Source organism: Marmota flaviventris, chromosome X (genome assembly GCF_047511675.1).
Source record: "Marmota flaviventris isolate mMarFla1 chromosome X, mMarFla1.hap1, whole genome shotgun sequence".
NCBI lineage: Eukaryota > Metazoa > Chordata > Mammalia > Rodentia > Sciuridae > Marmota > Marmota flaviventris.
The window spans coordinates 101,944,918-101,968,041 of NC_092518.1; the positions used below are offsets into that span (position 1 = coordinate 101,944,918).

At 35.0% G+C, this 23,124-nt stretch overlaps 1 protein-coding gene across 3 annotated transcripts in view; it reads left to right on the top strand.

Annotated features, from left to right (window-relative positions):
- Window positions 1-23,124, top strand: part of Dock11 (dedicator of cytokinesis 11) — a 185,815-nt gene that overhangs the window by 130,126 nt on the left and 32,565 nt on the right. For all 3 annotated transcript variants that reach the window (XM_071606715.1, XM_027930845.2, XM_071606716.1), the window contains 10 exons: window positions 255-366; window positions 6,175-6,241; window positions 7,581-7,628; window positions 9,115-9,257; window positions 10,584-10,699; window positions 12,229-12,366; window positions 16,242-16,424; window positions 19,224-19,337; window positions 22,102-22,317; window positions 22,404-22,461. In XM_071606715.1, coding sequence (XP_071462816.1) covers window positions 255-366; window positions 6,175-6,241; window positions 7,581-7,628; window positions 9,115-9,257; window positions 10,584-10,699; window positions 12,229-12,366; window positions 16,242-16,424; window positions 19,224-19,337; window positions 22,102-22,317; window positions 22,404-22,461 — 1,195 coding nt within the window. The remainder of the gene's footprint in view (window positions 1-254; window positions 367-6,174; window positions 6,242-7,580; window positions 7,629-9,114; window positions 9,258-10,583; window positions 10,700-12,228; window positions 12,367-16,241; window positions 16,425-19,223; window positions 19,338-22,101; window positions 22,318-22,403; window positions 22,462-23,124) is intronic.

Genomic DNA, 23,124 nt, shown 5'->3' on the forward strand with positions numbered 1-23,124 from the left:
TACAAGCATATGGGAATGAAACAAACATAGTATTCAAGACAATATCTTTTTGGAGACCCTAAGATAATTTCCAGTGATATTAGTAGGTACTCTATCAAAAAAGATTCAGCCTGTTTACCTGCTAGGTGTGATGTAAGTTTTTTTTTAAGTTTTAAATTTCCCAAATATGACTAGTGTTAAAAATTAGTTATCAAGCCTACGCCCATGGAAAATTATGCTATAGTATTTCACAATACACTATCTTTATATTACAGACCCGACAGAGTTCAACAAGGAATAGTATATCCCAGTATAACAGGCTGGACCAGTATGAAATCAGAAGTCTCTTGATGTGCTACTTATATATAGTAAAAATGATTTCTGAAGGTGAGTTACCAGCATACTGAACAAGGCTCTGGGTTCTATCCTGAGGGGAGCAGGGGGAGATATCTTTGCAGATTCAAAATAAGTTTGTTACTCATAGAGGTTTGATTCCTTGAAATAATTTAAAAATAATTTTATAAATTATAAAATGATGCAATGTTTTTAGAAGAGCTAAACATATTTTCATGCAGTGTATATGATTCATTAAATGACCAATATAACAGGAATGGAATAATAATACATAGTTCATATTTAACACTTTAGCTTTTATTTGACCCAGGATTTGAAAAATCAGAAACAAAAAGACAGGAAGGGTTTTCGGAGGGTAACAATGCCATTGTTATTTTGCAGTATCACTCTGTGGTATTTTCTGGTATCGGGTTGTTAGGCTGCTTTTCTTCTTGATGGACACTATATTATTTACATATTCTATATGATGGAACATAACCAAAGGATTTTTGTAAACTGCATGTCCTGCGAAAGTAAATTCAGATTATCTTATTCTCAAATGGCACATATATTAACACAATTCCCTGCCTCTTCTTCCTTTTCTTAATACTTTTGTTTAAAAAAAAAAGTATACAAGAATAAAAACAAAAGCCACCTGGGTTAAGCATTACACAGTGCATACATGTATTGAAACATCACATAATGCCTCATAAATATGTAAATAATAAATAAAGCAAAAAAAAAAAAAACAAAAAAAGGCACCTGGTTCAGATCAACATATTATCTTGTATTAAGTTTTTTCCCCTATTTTTTTATTTAAAAAAATTTAATATTCTTTTCTGTTACTGGGGACCAAACCCAGGGCTTTGCATGTTAGACAAGTGCTTCACCACTGAGTGAAACCCCTAGCCCATATATGGAAAAAACTTGTGGCACTGGGGATTTGAACCCAGGGTCTCATGTATGCAAAACATGAACTCTGCCACTGAGCTACATTCCCAGCCTATTTTTATTTTTTAAAAAAATTTAATAGATATTAGCTGCTTTAAATATTTTTGTAATAATGCAAGATACATATACATAAAGCAATACAAAAAAGACAAAATAAATTGATAAGTCAACTATCTAGAGAAACTTTACAATAAATTCTTAGCTAGATATGAATAATAAATTGTAAAGTACATTAATAAAATAAGTAACAATCTTTAAGCTTTATGAATGTACTAAATTGTAAAAGTAAAAAGTCAGATCATATTGAAGCTATGTGATGGGTGTCCAAGTGTTGGGAAAGAAATAAAGGAACAGAATTTTTACCACCAGTGTTATTTCATTCCAAGAGATAATGGATAAAATCACAACATACAGTTTTTGTCTTCCCACAAGATTAAAACTGGGAGAATATGGAAGTTGATTGCTGATATTATGGTTTTTCTTTTTTATAGCCATGAGAATGTTCTAAAACATTTAATCACATTTGTGATAGTTTCACAATTCTGGATATACTATAAGCTACTGTATTGTAGACTCTTTAAATGGTAATTTTATAGTAGAGGAATTCTTAGTAATTTTTTGTAATGACACCCAAGTAATATATGCATGAAAAACAAACTGAATAATAAAATGTCTGGATACCACTACAGCCCAAAGAAAGCAAGAACGGAAGAGAGAGAGAGAGACAGAAAGAGAGATAGAGAAAGATAGAAAGAGGGAGAAAGAACAGAGAAAGGAGAGACTTTGTAGTTCTCCCCTCCTCCACTTCATTATACACACACACACACACACACATACACATACACCATGCATACTATGCTAACCAGTGACAAGTCTCTGGCTGCTTTTTTTTTTAAATGTCATGGGTAAAACCATGACTGTTTTATTTCTTGTGACCTTTATAGTTCCTCTTCTCGTAAATGTTGATCTTGCTTGCTGTCTGCCAAATATTTTCTTTGTTAATTATGTTTTTCTTTCTTCTGTTCTTGCTTTTTTATTTTAAAAAAAGCACATTTTCAATAACTTTTATATAGTCTCTGTCATTAACTTGTATGTAGTCTCTGTCATATTTCCTCTTTTTCCTTTGTATGTATAATGTCATGCTGCTTATCTGTAAAGTCATGTACACTTTATTCTGAAAGATGCTTCTGGATCCTTTTCAATAGTTCATTCTAGTCACTTTTTCTTGTTTTGTAAATATTTTAGTTATTCTATATGCATTTAAATGTTGAGTTCTTATGAGTTATTCTCTTCATGGTCTCTTTTGGCTTTCATTATATTTACTGTGTCATAAACAGTTGTAACTTTAACATCAACAAAAAGATGATCTGCCTGGACACTTTCATGTGGAAGTAGAGGAATTCTTAAGAATCAATTTCCTTCTGTATTTTAAGCTACATTTTATTAATTGACAATAATTAACTATTTTAAAGTCATTTACCAAACATTTTTCAGATCTTAACTGTCAAGAGTCAGGAGTTATCAGTTACATAGTCTGAATTGACATGAAGGCTGTCCTCTTGAAAAATAAAACATTTGCATTGAGAGAGATTCCCCTCATCGGGGAATCTACTACTTTTTTTCTAACTGTATCTTGGCTTTTCTTTTCAGTGTAGACCCCAAGAGGGCACTCTCCAAATCAGCTTGAGGCTTAACTGTGGCATACCCTGCATTTGTAGATTCATTAGCATTCTTTGGAGCAACTTGCTCACAGGAAGGCATCTCAGTACTGCCATCTCTGTCTGAAAAGCCAATATTGTAACAAGGAATACCAAATGCTGATCTTTTTCTCCCACTAGATTTTGAAGTATAGTCAAAAGGAAATACATTCAAGGGGAGTGTTTCCCTTTTCTGTGTAAAAGGGGCAAACACACTTCTATCATAACCAGGCATATTTTCCTCTGAAGTTTCAGATACTATCTGAGTAGGTGCACTTTCTCTTGAGGAAACACTAGAAAGGCTCAAAGAGAATCTAATCTTACTTTCACGATTTTGTGTGGAAGCCTGTTCTGTGGCAATTGTTTCATGTTTCCTTTTTGGCTGGCCAACCTTTTTTTCAAGAAGGCTTGTGGCACCTTGAAATCCATCCCTCTTTTGAGAATCAAATGAAGATGTTAAAGGAAAACCTGAAAATGACTTCAGGTAGGCAGTGCCTCCTTGCGTGGGAGGCTTGCCATCATTAGAGGGAGTTTTCTCAAAAGAGGTCTCTGGCACTTCAAAGAGGTCTTGACTACCAAATGGAATTGGAAACTTTGGACTCTGTTCCAGTTCCATTTTACTTATAGGTTTCATCCGTTCCTTATGTGGTTTCCTTACTGGTCTTATAGGAACATGCACCTGAGTTAACTGTGTAGGCTCCCTCACTGAAAAAACTGGTTTAGTCTTTTGAGTACAAGGAATGAAATCATCGTCATCACTATCAGAAAAAGAAATATGAAACTTTGGCTGGCTCAACTTTACTCTTGCAGAAAGTCTTTTATTTTCTTCTCTTAACTTTTTTGTTTCTTCATTGAGCTCAGCAATAAACCTAAGATTTTGTTGTTGCATGTTATTAAATTCTTGCTGTAGTGTGTTCCTATATGCTTCATTTATTAAACAGCGGTCACATGTTTTTGCATTTAACTGGTCTTGCAAGTCGTGAATGGTACTATTGAGGATGTCATGCTGTTCGGTCAACTCTCTAATTCTGGCCGTCGAGCCTGACCGCCTTCCGTCTGCTATTTGCAACTTCCTCATACTCGTTAATTTTGTTTGTAAACGGTGCAGTTCTTTATCATGGAGCTCTTTTAGCGTTAGCCATGTCTTTTTAAATTCATCGGATGACAAGTCACATACACTAAGCCGCACTTTATCTTTTCCTAAAGACTTCCTATCATCTCCCCTCTGTCTTCCACCCTTGTTGCCTGCCTGCATCATGTTTCCCGGATTTGAAACAACTGAATTAGTCCCAGTGGCTTCACAGAGAAGCTTAGAAAATGGCGGAGGAACAGCTGAGTATAGAGTACGACGCCTCAAAAATCACCCCTTCCACCCCATAGACCTTCTTAGGAGCTGCTTTAGGGCACAGGTGTGCGGGTGGGTATTCAGGGGTGTACCGAACATACCAGTTCTTTTCTAGGAAGGAGGCACAAAGGCTTTTTGTTGGGAAAAGCTGTTGTGCCGAAGAGGGGAGCAGGAGCCTAGGTCGTCGAAATGGCGAACCACAGGCTGCCAGTTGACCAGAGACCGGAAACCCATTGAATTCTGGGGGAAGACCTAGCTCCTAGGGGCAGAAAGATACCAAAATGCATTGTGGGGGGGGACCGGAAGTCACTTCTAGCTTAATTTCTAAACCAAACCAAATTTAACTCTTAACATTTTTTATTACTGATGATTGATATTTTGTAATCGTTGAAAACTATGAGTATAGTAAAACAACTGGAAGTGGCCAAGTCAAAAGTCCACAAAGTCCCTAATCCCCTTCACCCCCTCCATAAAGGCAACATTGTTTCATCTTCCATCCCTATCTTCTGAGGTCTATAACTGGGTTGGAAATTGAGTCGTTTTCTTGGTTTTTGAGAAACTTAACAAATTTTTGATGTTGAGAGGAGGGTCTTCTGACACCATTAGCTATATCAGAGTAGAATAAAATGGAATTGAAAGTTAAGTAATGATAAGGTTTTAACATTTTTAATTTCTTTTTTTTAAAAGGATCTTAGTGGTAGCGCTGGGGGGTTGTGGCTCAGTGGTAGAGCGCTCGCCTAACATGTGCGAGGCCCTGGGTTCCATCCTAAATAAATAAATAAAATAAAGGTATTGTGTCCGACTACAACTAAAAAATAAACATTTTTTAAAAAAGAATCTTAGTGGTGTGTTGGGGAAGTAAAGAAATGGATAAAAAGAAGTATATATGATTTAAGGGATTTTTCTATCTGAAATAGTTATTTCAAAGCTAGATAAGTAAGTAGAGAGAACACCAGAGTTTATAATTTAAAGGCAAATAGATGGAAGAAAGAAAATAAAGCTTAAAGCTCTTAGACTTTTGGATTCACAGAGCCCTTTGCATAGCAGGTAAAGGCTCCTCTCCTCAGAAAAATGCACACAAACTCACCATCTTGCATAAAATTTTGAGTTCATTAAAAACCCCAGGTCTAGCCGGGCAAGATGGCATACACCTGTTATCCTAGCAGCTGGGGAGGCTGAGACAGGAGGATTGGGAGTTCAAAGCCAGCCTTAGGAACTATGAGGCTGCTAAGCAACTCAGAGACACCTTGTCTCTAAATAAAATACAAAATAGGGCTGGTGGTCGAGTCCCCTGAGTTTAATCCCGGGTATCACCCCCACGCCCCACCCCCTAAAAAAATAAAAGCAAAACAAAAACTCCAGGTCTAAAATACAAACATAACTTCCCTTCCTTTGGCTTTAGGAATAATGTGGAGATTGATATAAACCATCCAAAAGAACATTTACAAAGGAAATTTGGGAATAGATGGGTATAGTAGCACATGCTTGTAATTCAGCAACTCGGGAGGCTGAGGCAAGGAAGATGGCAAGTTGGAAACCAACCTGAGCAAGTTAGCCAGAACCTGTCTCACAATAAGTAAAAAGGGCTAGGGATATAATGCAGTGGTGTAGTGCCTGCCCTTGGGTTCAATCCCAATCCCACCAAAAAAAAAAAAAAAAAAAAAACTAGTGTGGAAACTGAAATACTTAGATTAAATGGTATATTTGCAGTTACTTCAAAAGGAAACTGATGAGCACTGGGAAGGGAGAGTGTATAGATAAAATTGTGAGTTAATAGGTTGTTGAAGCTGGATTATTGGTACTTGGGGATCTCACTGTCCTATTTGCTCATTATTTCAACATCTAATACTTTATTTGATCCATTTTCAGATACTCTCTTAACTTACTGGAATAAAGTATCTCCTCAGGAACTGATAAACATCCTTATACTTCTAGAGTAAGTTACATTAATTTATTTTAATAAACTTTCCCCTTATTTGGGGGATTTAAATGTTACCATTTTTTGGTTTTCAACAGCTTATTTGCTAAAAATGTAGAAAATGTTAAATAATTTTATTAATACAGAGGCTGGCATTCTTTACCCATAGATAGAAGAGAAAATATGAAGATGGAATACTTGCAGTATTACAGAAAATTAGCTAATAATAGACTGTCTTCACAGCCCTGCCTTTCTGTGATCTGGAAAACTAGAAGTGGTATCAGCTGTCCTCCATTATTTACTTGGAGCAGATGCTGGTTTAATGAGCAGCTTAAATGATTGGAGTTTATAATCTGTACTCTTATGTAGAGCTGGGTAATTCTCACTTCATAAAGACACTTGGATAAAACTAGTCTGAAGATGGGAAGTTGTCTTATATTGTATGCTGAGCTATTTTTTACATCATTATTAAATGCTAAAAGAAAAATCAGAATGAAATGCAAAAAAATTTTACATAAGTAGAACACATGATTTTATGTGCATGTGCAAAACACAAAGTGAATAATCAATGTATAATCACTTGATTAAAATCTCAAAATTTTGCAGATAATTTCTGCAGACTAAACAACAGTTAAGATTTTTGAAAAACACTGTAATTATACTGAAATATTTATTAATGAAAATATCTGATTTTGGGGGTTTGCTTCAAGAAAAGCAGAAGGAGTGCAAGTTCAAAGCTGACCTTAGCAATTTAGCAAGACTCTGTCTCTATAAAATATAAAAAAGGGCTGGGGATGTGGCTCAGTGGTTAATTGCCCTTGGGTTCCATCCCTGGTACCAAAAAAAAGAAAGGCAGAAAGTAAGGAGGGTGAAGGAAGATTTTGTTCAACCTGGGCAGAGGTTGAACATGAATGGCCATAATAATTGTAGAAACTGGAGGTATTTTAATGCCATTATACAAAATATAGACTATGCCCCACTTATAGGGCTTAAGAATTATTTTTATGTTAATTACTATGTTAGATACCTTTGCTATATATGTTACAGAACACAAAGGATGTTTTGCATTATCAGGGTTTTATTTAACTTGTTATTAGAATTGTATATAAAAATGAGGTAATTTGGTGCTGATGTAACTGTACTGAACAAATTTGGAAGGGTGTAATATGAGTACCAAACAAATTTTGGGAAGATGTAATATGACAATATAAGTAGTTGTATGGTATTTTTGTAAAAAATATATTATAATATTATTTCAGTAGATAATTCTTTATTATCTCATAACTTCTGAATATTGTATGTTAAATTTGTAGCAGAAGGTACTATATTACTAACATCCTATTGTTTTCTTTTCTAGAGTATGTTTGTTTCACTTTAGATATATGGGGAAAAGAAACATAGCAAGGTAATTTCCATACCACTGCAGTATCCACTTTTCCTTCTCTCCCAATAGAGGACAATCTCATTCATGCCATGTGAAACACAGATTATTAATTTTAGGTCAACATTTAAGACATTCATGATTTATTTAGCATTTCCCAACTTGATATTTAAACTAATGAGAACTGATTTTTAAGTTTTTAAAAGGGTAAGGACTAGAGCAATATGGAAAGTTTATACCTTACAAGTTCTCTATACTTAAAACAGTTGCTTGTCTTTCTTTAAGGACTTCAAAAGGGGCTAGATACAGGTGAAGGTAGAAAATCATAAAATCAAGACCATTTTAAGATGTGTTTTTGCCTACAGTTTATCAATTTATCATCTCAATCACTAAGGTAAATAGAAATATCCCCAGTAGTGATTGGGACATATATTATATATAATTTATTTATTCTTTTTGCCTCTTAAATTCTAGTGAAATAAATACTTAAGGAAATGTTTGCAATGCCCCAAGGCAAAGGAAAATGAAGGGTACTTAAGCTTATGTCAGTAATACAAATTTTAGGAGTAGGGATTACTCATTAAAAGAACTCAAATACATGTTTTTTTTTTTTTTTTTTTTAGTGATCATGATTTTTTATTTATTTTTTTTATTGGTTGTTCAAAACATTATAAAGCTCTTGACATATCATATTTCATACATTAGATTCGAGTTGGTTATGAACTCCCAATTTTACCCCAAATACAGATTGCAGAATCACATCGGTTACACATCCATATTTTTACATAATGCCCTATTAGTAACTGTTGTATTCTGCTACCTTTCCTATCCTCTACTATCCCCCCTCCCTCCCCTCCCATCTTCTCTCTCTACCCCATCCACTGTAATTAATTTCTCTCCTTGTTTATTTTCCCTCAAATACATGTTGAATTTCATAGCACTTCCAAAAATCAAAGACTTTTAGATGGGGTTTATTGCTGCATCTCGAGAACATTAATGATGAGGGTTCTACTTTCCACCAGTATTTTTCCATGACTTAGAGCTGATATGACCATTATTAAAATAAGCCTTAGCCTCTAGGATTCTGCCAGTTTCCCACTATTTTTATCAGACAAAGTTTTCTTCATTAGTTCATGTGTGACCCAGTTGTACATTTTAAGTGGAACTGTAACATTATAGGAAAACAAAAATTGAGAAATCTTAGCCACAGCTTTTCTTAGGTCCTGTGAAAGAAATGAAACTTTTTGGAGTGTTGTTCACTCCGTCCCAGTATTTTTGATGAAAAAGGGAGAAATGGGAGGCTCTTTCTAAATTCCTTACTTGCATTCTTATAATATAGACTGTTTTAAAGATTCATTAAAACTTCATACAATTTCCTGTGATACCTCCTTGAATGCAAGTAATAGTTGATACAATATTGAGCATAGTAGTATGTTTATATAGAAATTATATTTTGGCAATGAAATATGTTATTAAATACTTTAGTTCCTAATTGTAAATTTTATTTTAGGGTACATGATGCCTGGCTATCAAAACACTTTGGAATAGACCGAAAATCACAAACTATGCCAGCACTTCGAAACAGATCAGGAGTAATGCAGGCCCGACTTCAGCATCTTAGTAGCCTTGAAAGTTCTTTTACACTTAATCACAGTAAGTGATAATATATGTGGGGTACCCATGTGAAGGAGCTGTGTAATGTTATTCAACCCTAAGTCCTGGTTTAAATCACCAATATGATTGGAAAGTTTTTTTCCTTGTATGGATATGTTTCCATACCTCTGCTATATACTTATATATAATCATTTCATCATATATGACTAATCAGAAAATATGCATGGAATTCTCAACAATTATTTTTGTGTGTGTGTGTTGCTCATGGTCAAACCCAGGGCCTTCTACATCCCAGGCAAACACTCTACCACTAAGCCATATCTCTAGCCCAGAATTTTCAACAATTTAAATATGAGTAATTTAAAAATTTTTTCTTGGTATTAAAGAAATAAAATTTTTCCCTTGGAATTGCTGTTTTAGTCATATTTTGGTATTGGATATACTTTTATTCTGCTGTTAAGCTTTAATGCAAATATTGACATCTCAATAAATGGTATGTATACTATTTGTTTTGTTACTTGTTCATTTAATGATTACAGAACTACATATGCTGAGTTCACTGCAGAAATCGACTCTAAATTCCATTTTGGCAAAGTTATATTTCAGACAAGTTGAAATATTGACAAGGTAAATAGGACAAGGAGAGAAATCTTGCCCAACTGGGAAGCTGGAGGGTTATATAAATTGAAGCTATCCTCTGAAAAGTAAATATTAATAAAAACTCAGAATAAGAAAACTTTTGTTTTTGTACAGTCGTCTGGAGATTTCAGAAAAGGAAGCTAGTGAAGCTGGCTTAGTGGTATGGTCTAATAAAATAAAATAAAAAAGGATGTTTTTGGCAGATAGACCTTAAGATGATAGATTAAGGACCTTTAAAATTACAAATGTTAAAAGTTTCATCTTCTTGTGAAAGTATAAAGAACCTATTCCTTCTAATTTAGAAATAAGTCTCATATCATTGGTAATCAAAAACACCTTACCATAGAGCACCACTGTATATATGTAGCTAAATTTTTGTGGGTTTCTCATTTTTGCACAAATAATTAGTGGCACAGTCTAAAATGCCTCCTACGTTATTTTCTAGTTACATTACCATAGATCATCACTGAAATCATGCTGCCAAAGAATTGCACACCTAATTGTGTGCTACAGAGCTGTTGATAAAGAGGTTATGTGAACATTTAATGAAATTATTAAACTGGACGATATTTGATTAAGGAATAAATGTAGCGAAATCCATCAGGTCTGCTGGTTTTGCAAGCCTCCTTTCTTCTTTCTCGTCTCTCTGAGTCTTTGAGAAGTCATTCAATACCATTATGTGATTCTCTGTGTTGGACTAAGTTTTATTTACTTTTTAAATCCCAGGTTCTGCAACAACTGAAGCAGACATTTTCCACCAGGCACTTCTTGAAGGCAATACTGCTACTGAAGTTTCTCTAACAGTATTAGATACCATATCATTTTTCACCCAGTGCTTCAAGGTAAAGATGAAGGATAAAAATTCATTTGGTATCTTACAGAGAATACATTTTATAATAACTAATTAGAGACCAGATAAGCGTAGTGAAAAGGGCTGGTCTGAGCAGTGAGGTAATGTGGAAGGCAAACCTAGTTTGGCTACTGTGTGACCTTAGGAGGTCACTGGGGACTTTCTTGTCATCCATAAAATAAAGGAATTGAACTAATTGGCTCTTAAGTTCCCTTCTGCCTCTTAAATTCTATTATTTTATTTTCATGGTTAGAAATAGTTTTCTTTCATACTTTGGAATATCTAATGATTTTAGTGGAAATTATGAGTAGATCAGTTTGCCCAAAGATCCATTGTGATAAGATAGATGCCCTGTCAGGATAGTTGATGTCCAGGCAAGCTGACTGGCTTCTCTAGTCAGAAGGTTTAGTTTTTTTCTCAGATTTTTGCCTTTCAGTGCAAATTATTATTGCTATGATTTTAATAAGAGGGCAAAAGCAGTTATCTTTACAGAGTTGGTGAACGGGGTAAAATGGGATAATGGATGCGAGAGCACTTTGAAAGTAAAAATTACACAAGTATAATGTAAGGTCTCCTTAGTAGGAAAATCTAAAGGAGGGGTGGTGGGAATCTTATTTGCATTCTCTTGAATTATACAGATAATTTTCTTTCCTCCTTCTCTAAGTATTTGAGTTAATTCCTTCAGCCATTTCATGTATCAGCAAGTATCACATGTTTTCTCTCATGTGGAATCTAGAAAATGAAATTTAAAAGATGATATGAAAGTAGAACAAGGGAGAGTAGTTAAGATCAAATCATGGTACATGCATGTATGGAAATGCCACAGTGAAATCCATTAATTTATATAGTCAATGTTGTAATTACTATAATGTTAAAAACTAAAACAAGGTTCACAAACTAATAGATATTTCTGTACAATTTGCTGTTTCTTTTATGTCTCTTTATAAGAGGCACTTAAGTAGTTTACATGGTCTGTTTAATTGTGATACCTGTTATTATCTCTACCCATAGAGGGTTTAATTTATCACAAATGTCTAAACATGTCTTATACTAGACATAGTTTAGAAAGTAAATTAGATAATAGCCTTAAAATGGAACTGGTATTTTTCCTTAATTCTTTTTTTTTTTATTAGTTGCTCTTTCCTTAATTCTTACATTATTAAATCTCCCTCAGAGAAGTACAAAGGTGGTTGTCTTGTGGTTATTTTAAATTTACTGATTTCTTAATTGTTATAGGTTCATAATAATACTCTTCCCATACCAGGTGTGTATTTTGCTATGTTGTATTAGAAAAATATTTTTTCATCTATTTTAAATGCTGGACTTAAGTATTCTAATTATAGCTTATGTAGTATTTGGAGATTTCCAAGTTGAAAAGATGGTACAAATAGTTTTTAATGACATCTGAAACTTCAAATAGTATTTTCATAAGCAGGTATTGGTGCAATCAGTTCTCTCATTCTTGATGGAGCATAAACTTAAGTTTTTCTGCAAATTGTATTTTTTTCTCATGTTTTGTAGAGCCAGCTTTTAAACAATGATGGCCACAATCCATTAATGAAAAAAGTATTTGATATTCATCTAGCTTTTCTTAAAAATGGACAATCTGAAGTGTCACTGAAACATGTATTTGCCTCACTGAGAGCTTTCATCAGTAAGGTAAGGACAAAAGCTTTAGAGCTGCTAGTAGCTGTTTTTTATGGAAAAGGAAAGAGGAGAAAGATGATTATTGTGATGACATAAGGAAACATCAGCTAATGAAACCGTTAAGTACTGCCTTTGTAATTAAAGTACTAAACAACAAAATGCAAAAGAGGACTGGCAAGGAATCCCCTAAAATCAGAACCTGCTTTTGATTTCATCCTGTTACACATTTCCTATTCAAGAGTGCCATTTTCTTGCTGGTTGTCCTGGTACACATTGGTGATCCCATCAACTGGGAAAGCTGGGCAGGAGGATCACAAGTAGGAGGCCTCAGCAACTTAGCAAGGGTCTGTTTCGAAATAAAAATAAAAAGGGATGGGATTGTAGCTTTTTGTTAAAGTGTCTCTGGGTTCTATTGCTAGTACCTAAAAAACAAAAAGAGTGTTGTTTTCTTTTTCTCTAACTCTAAACTTAACCCCTTTTTTCCCCTTTATGTGAGATTTAGAGATTGGACCCATGTACTCATGCATGCATGATGCCACTAAACTATACCCTTAGTCCAAGTATCATTTTCAAATTTCCAGATTTGCCAGTTTTTCTTTTGTCTTTCTTCTTTTAAAAACTCTTACCATCTGGAAGTATATGAGCCATTAATATAGTCATATATAAGCACTTTGAAAGCAGGAACCAACTTTTTCGATGGTGGTATCTTGTATAGTATTTTGGAAATGATAGGTATCCTTCCTTTCAGTGCTACATTTTTTTTTATCCAAAATTAGAAATTAATTGAATTTGAAGCTTATTTTTAAGCTCCATTTATAATATAATTTATGAATAAAGAAATTTATGGAAAACTGAGTTCAACACAAGCATATTATAAGAAACTAAGAGAAAGAAATTCATAAGTAATTCATTTTATTGTCGGTAGGTACTTCTTGGATAGAGTATCTGAGGGCTTATTGTCCAATAGAGGGAAGCACACACATAAAAATACACTTCAATACCTGCACATAAACCAAAAAATAAAAATTGTATAGAAAACTAGGGTTAAACATGAGAAAAAGAGAAATGCTCTAATTTCGCAATCGTTTCTTTGCAGCAGTAGAGCTAAGATTTAGTATGGATTTAACAGAAAATGAAACTAAAGATGTAAATGAGGAATAGATCATTGTATACTCATCTCAAGAGTTGGACTTCATCTTTAGGCATCAGGTAGCCATGGAAAGGTTTTAAGCATGAAAGTAACACAATTATATTTGTATGAAGAGAAAATTGATTAGGGCCGGGTAAAATCTGTATAAAGTGATGGGGGAAGAGGGATTGGTAGCCATACCAAAGGCACTAAAAAGACTCATTCCTATGGGCTAGATAAGAGATGGGGCCCTGAAATAAGGTAGTGGCAGTGGATCTGGAGAGTCAAATGCAGATAGAAGACATGTTAAAAAAGAGAACTTTTTAGGATTTGGTCATCAATTTAGAGATAACATGATGTTGTCTTGGCTGATGGGGAAACATAGGAGGAATACTGCATTTTAGGGTAAAAGTTAATGAGTTCTGTTTTGTAGACATGTTGAATTTAAGCTGTCTGTAATATATTTAGATACACAGTTCTTTGCTCCAGGGAGATCTGGATTGAAGGAGTAGGCTTAGTGTCATCTCCCACTCATCCATACTACATTTATCAAGTACCTTCTTGTGTCAAGTGCTGTACTAGGTTATGGAGATACAAAAGAAGCATACTCTCTGCCTTTAGGATACTTTCAGTGTTTTAGGAAGGAGAGAAAAATAAATAAAATAATTAGCAATTATAATAAGTTCTCGGAAGGAAATGGTGTGCAGGCATAGATGGTTGTCAAATTACAATGAGATTACATTCCAATAAATTCATTGAAAATATAGTAAGTCAAAATATAGGAACTCAAAAATGCCTTTAACACACCTTATTTATCGAATACCATAGCTTAGCAACACAGTATACTGTAGTCACATTTAGTTTTCCTCAACATCATGTGGCTGACTTGGAGCTGTGGCTCACTGTCACTGCCCAGTATCACGAGAGAGTTTCATGTCTCATATTGCTAGCGCAGGTAAAGATCAAAATTCAAAGTACAATTCCAGCTGAACATGTAGTACTTTTGCACTACCACAAAAAGTTGAACCATCCTCATTTGGGGACCGCTCATAATGGTAAACTTTAGATAAGTTATTGCTTGAAAAATGAGATTTGAAATGTGAAAAGGGCCCAGCCTTATGAAAGCTTCAAGAAAGAAGATTTTAGGTAAACAAACATGCATATGAAAAGGCCTTGAGTCAGGAAAGAGTTTGGAATATTCTGGAAACTAAAAGAGCAGTGTAGCTGGAACTTAGTAAAATGTGGAGCATCAGTGTATAAGTGGTAGTTGAACTCAACTCTTTGGAGTGGTTTAAATTGCTCTGGAGAGTATGTACAGGAAGAATCAAAAAAAAAAAAAATGTTTAAGACCAGAACATTGGAAAGAAAGAAAACAGATGGGGTTGCAAGAGGAATCATTGAAGATGATGAGACGGAGGCGTCATGGAGGTAGGAAAAAGGCCAAAGAAAAGGGAGATTATAGAAGCCAAAGGACCAAAGTTTCACATTGTTATGAAATACAGAGTGGACAAATAGAAAACAAAAACGGTTCATTAGAATTGACAATTAGGAGGTCTTTGATTTTAGCCATTGCCCTCTCAAAGTAGTAAGTGATATGTATAGAAGACTTACTTTAGGGATTTACCATGCTATAGCTGTGCTCACCCTTATATGTTTATTTTTAATCTAGAGTATCTGATCCCGCAAGAGTTGGCTTAATTTTCTGAAAACATTAATGAGATTTCCCAACCAGAAAACATAATTAGGCATCTTTTGTTTACATGATATTGCACTTGTTGTTAAGATGAGATAAAGAAGGTAGATTCCTATGACATGGATTTAAACTCAAGGTTCCCAAGAAGTAATTTTGAATTGGTGGTCTTCTAGCTTCACACACACTGAAAAATACCCATTCTGTACTTTGGGGCAGCTTATTGCTTGCTTGCCTATACCTGTAAGCATGGAAGACTGTAACAAACCGTATATACACACATACATACATAAACACACACACACACACACACATATATATATATACACACACATACATATATCACCACACACATATAATATACTATATAATATATAATCATATGATATACGTTATATATGTGTGTATATATATGTCTATAGTGTTTCACAAAGCATACTGAATACATTCTGAAGGTAACAAGTCCACTTGCCTGTTGTGGTAGGTAGTCATTTTAGTATTCTTTTTGCACAAAAATGTATGTGAACACTATTTACAAGTACAGGATGCACATGTGTGTACATATGCAGTTCATATTTTTTGTTAAAGGATCAAGTTTTATTGAATAGATTTCAACTATAATTTTCTCAGCACCTGGAAGTTCATAATATAAGGAACTGTGTAAATTTATATGCAAAAAAAATAACAGTTTGTCTTTCCCATTTTTAAAGCCCCATTTGAGACCCATCATTCGTCATTTCAGGCATTCATTCTTTGAATACATATTATTGAGAACCTAATTATCATATATTTCAGACTATCTTGAGCTCTTCACAGGTCCCTAGCATTTATATCAATGCCTTTACATGTTATAGTACTGTACTGACTTGAATTGTTCTATCATCAACACATGTTGGTATTTATGTTAACTAGTCCAGGCTTTCTTGAGAGGAGAGCCCCTGATGTTGATTTTTGTAACCTAAAAGCAACCAGCATAGTTTTGGGTGAATTTGTAATGGGGCACTTGACATTCAAATGATTTTATGATTGAGTTTTCTGATACTTATTTCTGCTTTCCTTATTGTTTAGTTTCCTTCAGCCTTTTTCAAAGGAAGAGTAAATATGTGTGCTGCATTTTGTTATGAGGTTTTAAAGTGCTGTACCTCAAAGATTAGCTCAACCAGGAATGAAGCATCTGCACTTTTGTATCTTTTGATGAGAAACAACTTTGAGTATACCAAGAGGAAAACGTTTTTGAGGACACATTTGCAGGTTAGTGAAAACCCAAAGATCCTCTTCATCATCTTTCCTTACAATCTTTAGGCTCTAACAAGATCAAGATCCAGAGTGACCCCATCCAGTATTAGGTCAGACGTGGCCAGCCATCTAGCACTTGAATGTGGCTGGTTCAAGTTGAGATATGTTGAGATTCTGAAATGGCACATAGGCTTTTCAAGACTAAGTATATAAAAAAGTAAAATACCTCATCAGGCATGGTAGCACATGTGTATAATCCCTGTTACTCAGGAGTCTGAGTCAGGAAGATCAGGAGTCTGATGCCAGCCTAAGCAACTTAGTAAGACCCTATCTCAAATTAAAAAATAAGCATAGCATGTTGGTGCACACCTGTAATCCCAGTGACTTGGGAGGCTAAGGCAAGGAGGACTGCAAGTTCAAGGCCATCCTTAGCAATTTTGTGAGTCCTGTCTCAAAGAATGAAAAGGGCCGGAGTTGTAACTCAGTGGTGAAGCACTTCTGGGTTAAATCCCTAGTAATCACCAATAAATAAAAATAAAAAGTCCTGGGGTGTAGCTCAGTGACATAGTATGCTGGGTTCAATCCAAAGTATATTTTTTTAAAAAAGTAAAATATCTCAATTGTTTTATGTTTGATTTTTATGTTGAAAAGATATGTTGATATATTAAATAAAATATGTTAAACTAAGTTTCACCTCTGTCTCTATCCAGTGTGGCTACTGGACAATTTAAACTTGCAAATGTGGTTCACATTATGTTTTCATTGGATAAGGCTGCATTGGATAAGAGTGCAGGCTCTGGTTTAGATGTTATGGGTAACCTGGAGCAAGTTAACTTCCTTAGCCTCTCAGTACCTTAATTTAATAGGGGTAAATATTAGTACCTACTTCATAGGACTTTCATAAGGATCAGATATGATGATCTTGTTAGATATTACATAACAGGTAATACAGTTTCTGTTTTTCATACTCTAGCATACTCACTTATTCATAAAACAAAAGAAATCAACCCAGGCCCAGTAGCATGCACCTGTATTCCTAGTTATGTGGAAATTTGAGGCTAGCCTGGGTGACGGAATTAGATTCAAGAGGGGACTGGGTGGAAGGAGGGAAGAGTCGGGGAGAGGAAGAGAGAGGGAGAAATTTCAAGATATATTTAAAAATGAAGACTTTAGAAAGAGATCCTGGCCTTAATCTGCTACTTATCTGCTTTGTAATCCTAGGCAAGTTGTTATATCTGCTTAAACCAGTTTCCTCATCTGTAAAATGAGGGCAAGATATTTCATCTTGCAGGGTTATAATGATGGTTAAAAATTAAGTGTGTAGTGCCTGGCACATAGTAGACACTTATTACATGATAGTTATTATTCAGCACCTCCGTATTGTTGTGCTTACTTGATGAAACCACTCTGAACATAATCAAAATTGTCACCACTTAGTTTGGTAGGTCTTTTTGTAACATAGGAAATCAGAAGCAGCTTGTTGGAAAATGCCATTAACAAAGTAAATATTTAATAATAATAAAAATGATAATAATAAGTACTTCCTTTAAAAATCTGCCATATAATTACTTTTGCATACAAGAGCCAGTCAGCATTACACATTACTTGTTTTTTTAATATCTTTATTTTATTTTATGTGGTGCCAAGAATCGAACCCAGTGCCTCACACATGCTGGGCAAGCATGCCACCATTTGAGCCACATCCCCTGCCCCAACATATTATTTCATATATTACTTGCTTTTATATGAAGTGTCACTTGAATAGCCACCTTCCTCCAAAATATTCTTCTGATGAGTGTGCCAGTGTGCCTCAAGTTCCCCATTAAGATCCATTCTTCTGGGCCTAAGAATTGGTTTTGTCAACTTTTTTATTCAAATACAGATGAAATAATAAATGTGAAGACATAGAACAGTGTCTGTCACACACTATTGCTTAATAGTGTTAACTAAGTCAGGCGCTGGGTGCATGCCTGTAATCTCAGTGGCTGGGGAGCCTGAGGCAGGAGGATCAAGAGTTCAAAGCCAGCCTCAGCAATTTAATAAAGCACTAAGCAACTCAGTGAGGCCTTGTCTCTAAATTGAAAATAAAAAGGCCTGGGAGTGTGACTCAGTGGTTAAGTTCTCCTGGGTTCAATTTCCAGTACCTTAAAAAAAAAGCTAGTATGATATCCTCAATCCTCATAACAACTCAGTAATTGTTATATTCCCCATTGCACAAATGAGAAAAGTGAGGTACGGAGACATTAAATAGATTTCCCAAAGCCACTTAATGAATAATTGATAAAGTCAAAATTTGACTTGAAGGCACTTTGACTCTAGAGTACACACTTCAGTAACTACTACTGTATCCTGCTTCCTAGGGTCAGTGATAAAGCTTCCAGCCATTAACAGTGTAGTGTGAATCTTTTTGGCATTCATCTGAGGTAGTCTCACAGACTAAAAGGTACCATCAAAGGCCATTGCTTAAACTGCTGTTAAATTGGGTAGGTCTTGGCCAGAAACAAAGAAGGGAGCTGAGGCACTGGACTTGGGAGTCCAGCACACAAAAATAGACAAGTGAAAAGGAGTGAGAAACCATCAAATAAAAACATAATTTATTCTCAAGTTTGCTATAGCTTCTACCTTGCAAGCACATTCAAAATGGAGAACTAATGATCATTGTATCAGCTTTTTCTGTAAAGAATCATTCATTGAAGTATTTAATATGAGTGTGTCTGTGCTTATACAATGATATGAATTAACAGCATTTGTTCTAAATATAATTTTTTTGAAGTTTCTTCAAAAAACAAAAATAATGTTTGCTTCTTCCCACAGATAATAATCGCTGTAAGTCAGCTGATAGCTGATGTAGCACTAAGTGGAGGATCAAGATTTCAGGAGTCTTTATCTATTATTAATAATTTTGCAAATAGTGACAGACCTATGAAGGTATGTACTCATGTTGAATAATAAATTAAAGCCACTTTCAATATCAGGTTTATGCTCCTAGAGTAAAATTGTTATTAAATTCAGAGCCATTGATAGTAGAGAGTGCATGTTGAATGTGAGCTTCACAGGGCTTCATCTTGTATACCACTGGATCTCTTTAACACCTAGAACACAGTCTGGTACGTAGCAGATATTCAGTATGAGTTGAGTAGAAGGATGAATGACTAGACTGTGTAAACGCAATTATAATGGCTAATAGAGTTTGAATATTTCTCTGGGGTTGATTTTTTTTTTTTTTTTTTTTGGTACCAAGGATTGAACTCTGGGGGCGCGGGGGACTCGACCACTCAGAAACATCCCCAACCCTTTTTTATATTTAATTTAAAGATAGGGTCTCACTGAGTTGCTTTGGACCTTGTTAAGTTTTGCGGCTCACTTTGAACTCCCAATCCTCCTGCCTTAGCTTCCCAAGCTGCTGGGATTACAGGCGTGAGCCACTCCACCCAGCCACTGGGGTTGATTTCTAAGCCTACTCAGAAAATAAATGCTTCCTTCCTTTCTTAACAATTATTTCCGTTTAATATTGGTTAATTAAACACTGAGTTTGAAATTTGACACAGCCTCACATTTTAGAATAGCAAACAGCTGTCTGATCCATTGCCAGCAGATGAGGAATGGCACAGAAGGGTTTCATTATTTGTTGGTTTTATAAGTTTTGAAAATCATCTATTAGCCAATCATGGCTTGGTATAGGTACTTATTGGCAAATCCAAGTCCAAAGCTGTCATTTTTAAGCACCAGTTCACTCTGGCCAAACTCAAGACTGACCACCATTTCTCTTCCTTACCTATATGCATAGCATGTAAAACTGCTTCTGCCACCTTGTTGCCTGGAGTGCAGGTCCTCATCTTCAATGATAAAATGTGTTCCAGGGAAGAAGAGGCCATATCCAGTAAAGGACTTTTCCTCCCAGAGAAATTAATCATTCCAATTCTTGGGAAATGTCATATTCCAACATATTTGACAATATTGAATCAAGCCTGAAAAAAATTAGAAGCTCACAGTCACAGCATATTTGATGCTTGGTACGTGTAGAATCTATGTACCAAAAAATATTCCCATAGGAATGTTGCTTACACTGAGAAAAACACTGAGTAGTGCCAGCCGCTCACAGGCTGGGAAAGTTTGTTTTGGGGTCAGTTCTATTGGTTTCCCTTGAGATCAGTATATGCTCCAAGAATCCCATGAGTATTGAAACAACATATACTATTTATGCTTTTTTACTCATACTCTTGAGAGTTTATTTTCCCAGTTATGATCATCCTTACTGCCACATCATATAGATAGATTAGCAAATATTTCTTAGCAAATGAGGTTTATATTGGTTTTCTTTTCTTCAGCTCATTTCTGAAATGACTTTGTTTTATGCAGTTAGAATGGTCATTGTCAACAAACTCTATTATACCAAAGTCTGTCTTTCCTTGGTAAATGAAATTTCAATTCGTGAATAAGAAGAGAATATATGTAAATAATAATAATAATTATTAAGGGGTTTAAGAAGACAGTTTTTAAAACAATTGCCTCTACATTTTATTATATTTACATTTAAAAAGTCCCCTAGTCCTGCACCCGTTCCTTCCTCATCTTCTCGGAGTCATACAGATAATCATCATTATTCCTATGGAAGTTAAGAGGAAATGATAGGACTTTCTTAACAGTGATTAGGCTAAAAAGAAAACTCTTGACTTTGTGATCTTGGTGCTAAAAACACTTTGGGAGGTTAATGATCTCTTTAAACCTTTTGGAACTTTGTGTCATTCCTGACCTCTCATTTGTGTAAATAGGAATTTTTTTGCAGTATGATTTTCACTTCGTATATGTAATATTCAGTGGATGGGTTAGCTATGCTTGTCAGTATGGAAAAGTGACTGAAGAACACTAGCTCTGGAGCCAGACTGCCTGGGTCCAAGCCCTGTCTCCACCATTTGTCAATTTTGAGACTCTGGCCAAACTGCTTAACCTCTCTGTGCCTCACATTTCCCATCGGTAAAATGAATACTAGTAGTCTTAACTTGCCGGATACAGTGACACACACCTGTAATCCCAGTGGCTCTGGAGGCTGAAGCAGGAGGATCATAAGTTCAAAGCCAGCCTCAACAAAACCAAGATGCTAAGCAACTCAATGAGACTCTGTCTCTAAATAAAATACAAAATAGGGCTGGGGATGTGGCTCAGTGGTCTACTGCCCCTGACTTCCATCCCTGGTACCAAAAAAAAAAGAAAAAGATATAACCTCCTAGTGGAGGTTAAGAGGAAGTGATAGGATTTTCTAACAGTTAACTTAGGATTTTGTAAAAATTAAAACATGAAAGAGCACCCAGACCAGTGCCTGGTATATAATATTCTATCAATAATTTTTAAGTTGCTATTTTATCATAAGTAAATAACAAACAGAACACTTCCATGAATATAGATAGAATTCACAGTGGAAGAGAGATTTTAAAGCCATCCAGTCTGGCTCCAAAGGTCATACTTTTATGTACTATAAATGTATTGTTATCAAGTTTAGAGCCTTTCATAACTAAATTAGTTGCATACTTTTTAAATAATTAATTTAAAACTCTTTAGACATTCTGCAAACAATGCAGTACCAAGAACAGTTAAAAAGAGGTAAAACTCATATTATGTTCCCAGCATTGGATGCTGAGGTTTAGAGTACATCAATAATATTGTTAAACATATTTTTTGTTTGTTTTGAAATTAGGCAACTGCTTTTCCCACAGAAGTTAAGGACTTGACCAAGAGGATCCGTACTGTTCTTATGGCCACTGCCCAAATGAAGGAGCATGAGAAAGACCCCGAAATGCTAATTGATCTCCAGTATAGCTTAGCCAAGTCCTATGCCAGCACCCCAGAGCTCAGAAAAACCTGGCTTGATAGCATGGCCAAGATTCATATAAAAAATGGAGATTTTTCAGAGGTGACTACTTTAAGTTTGTTTTAAATATTACCTTTCAAAACCTCTTGAGCATGTTCTGACTGTTATTTCCTGTCATCTTTTTTTAGGCTGCAATGTGTTATGTCCATGTAGCAGCTCTAGTTGCAGAATTTCTTCATCGAAAGAGTAAGATATTTCTGTTCCGAGATGAGAATTTCATTTAGCACAAAAGTTTGTATCTTTGAAGCTTGTGACTATGAATATGTATAATTGAACTCTGAAAAATATGTTCACCTTAAAAACAGAAGTTGTTATAAAAGATTGTTCATTTTTCCTTCTGCTTTCATAGGAGGTTACAAGTAAGTTAAACAGTACAGGCCTGGGCCTGATGCCCAGTGTTTATTTTCCAAGACTGTCTCTCTGGAAGGCTGCCACAAATTAAATTCTTCTTAGTGCTCATGAGAAGCTCCACATAATACAGATCACTTATTTTCCACTCAACTACCTCATCTTCACCAACAACTGCCCATACATTCTATACCACATTAGTACAGTGACCTGGGTATAAAAAGTGAATTTTGCCCTTGAAGAGCTGCAGGACACAGCAGGTCTAGATTCCTAATTCAAGATTCTTAATTCAGGAAAATGTCTGAATGCTTCCCTTTCTAAATAGAGTATTGTTGACTATTATCACCAAAGTACTAAAACTGTTGAGTTTAGTTTAAAAACTGATTGGCAATGAAGATTGCAATCCAGAAATCTCCCATTATCTATTACAGTGTCCAAGCTACTTGCTTTAAGGTTAACAAGTAGTTAATAATATCAGAGCAAAATGAAACCAACTTCTGA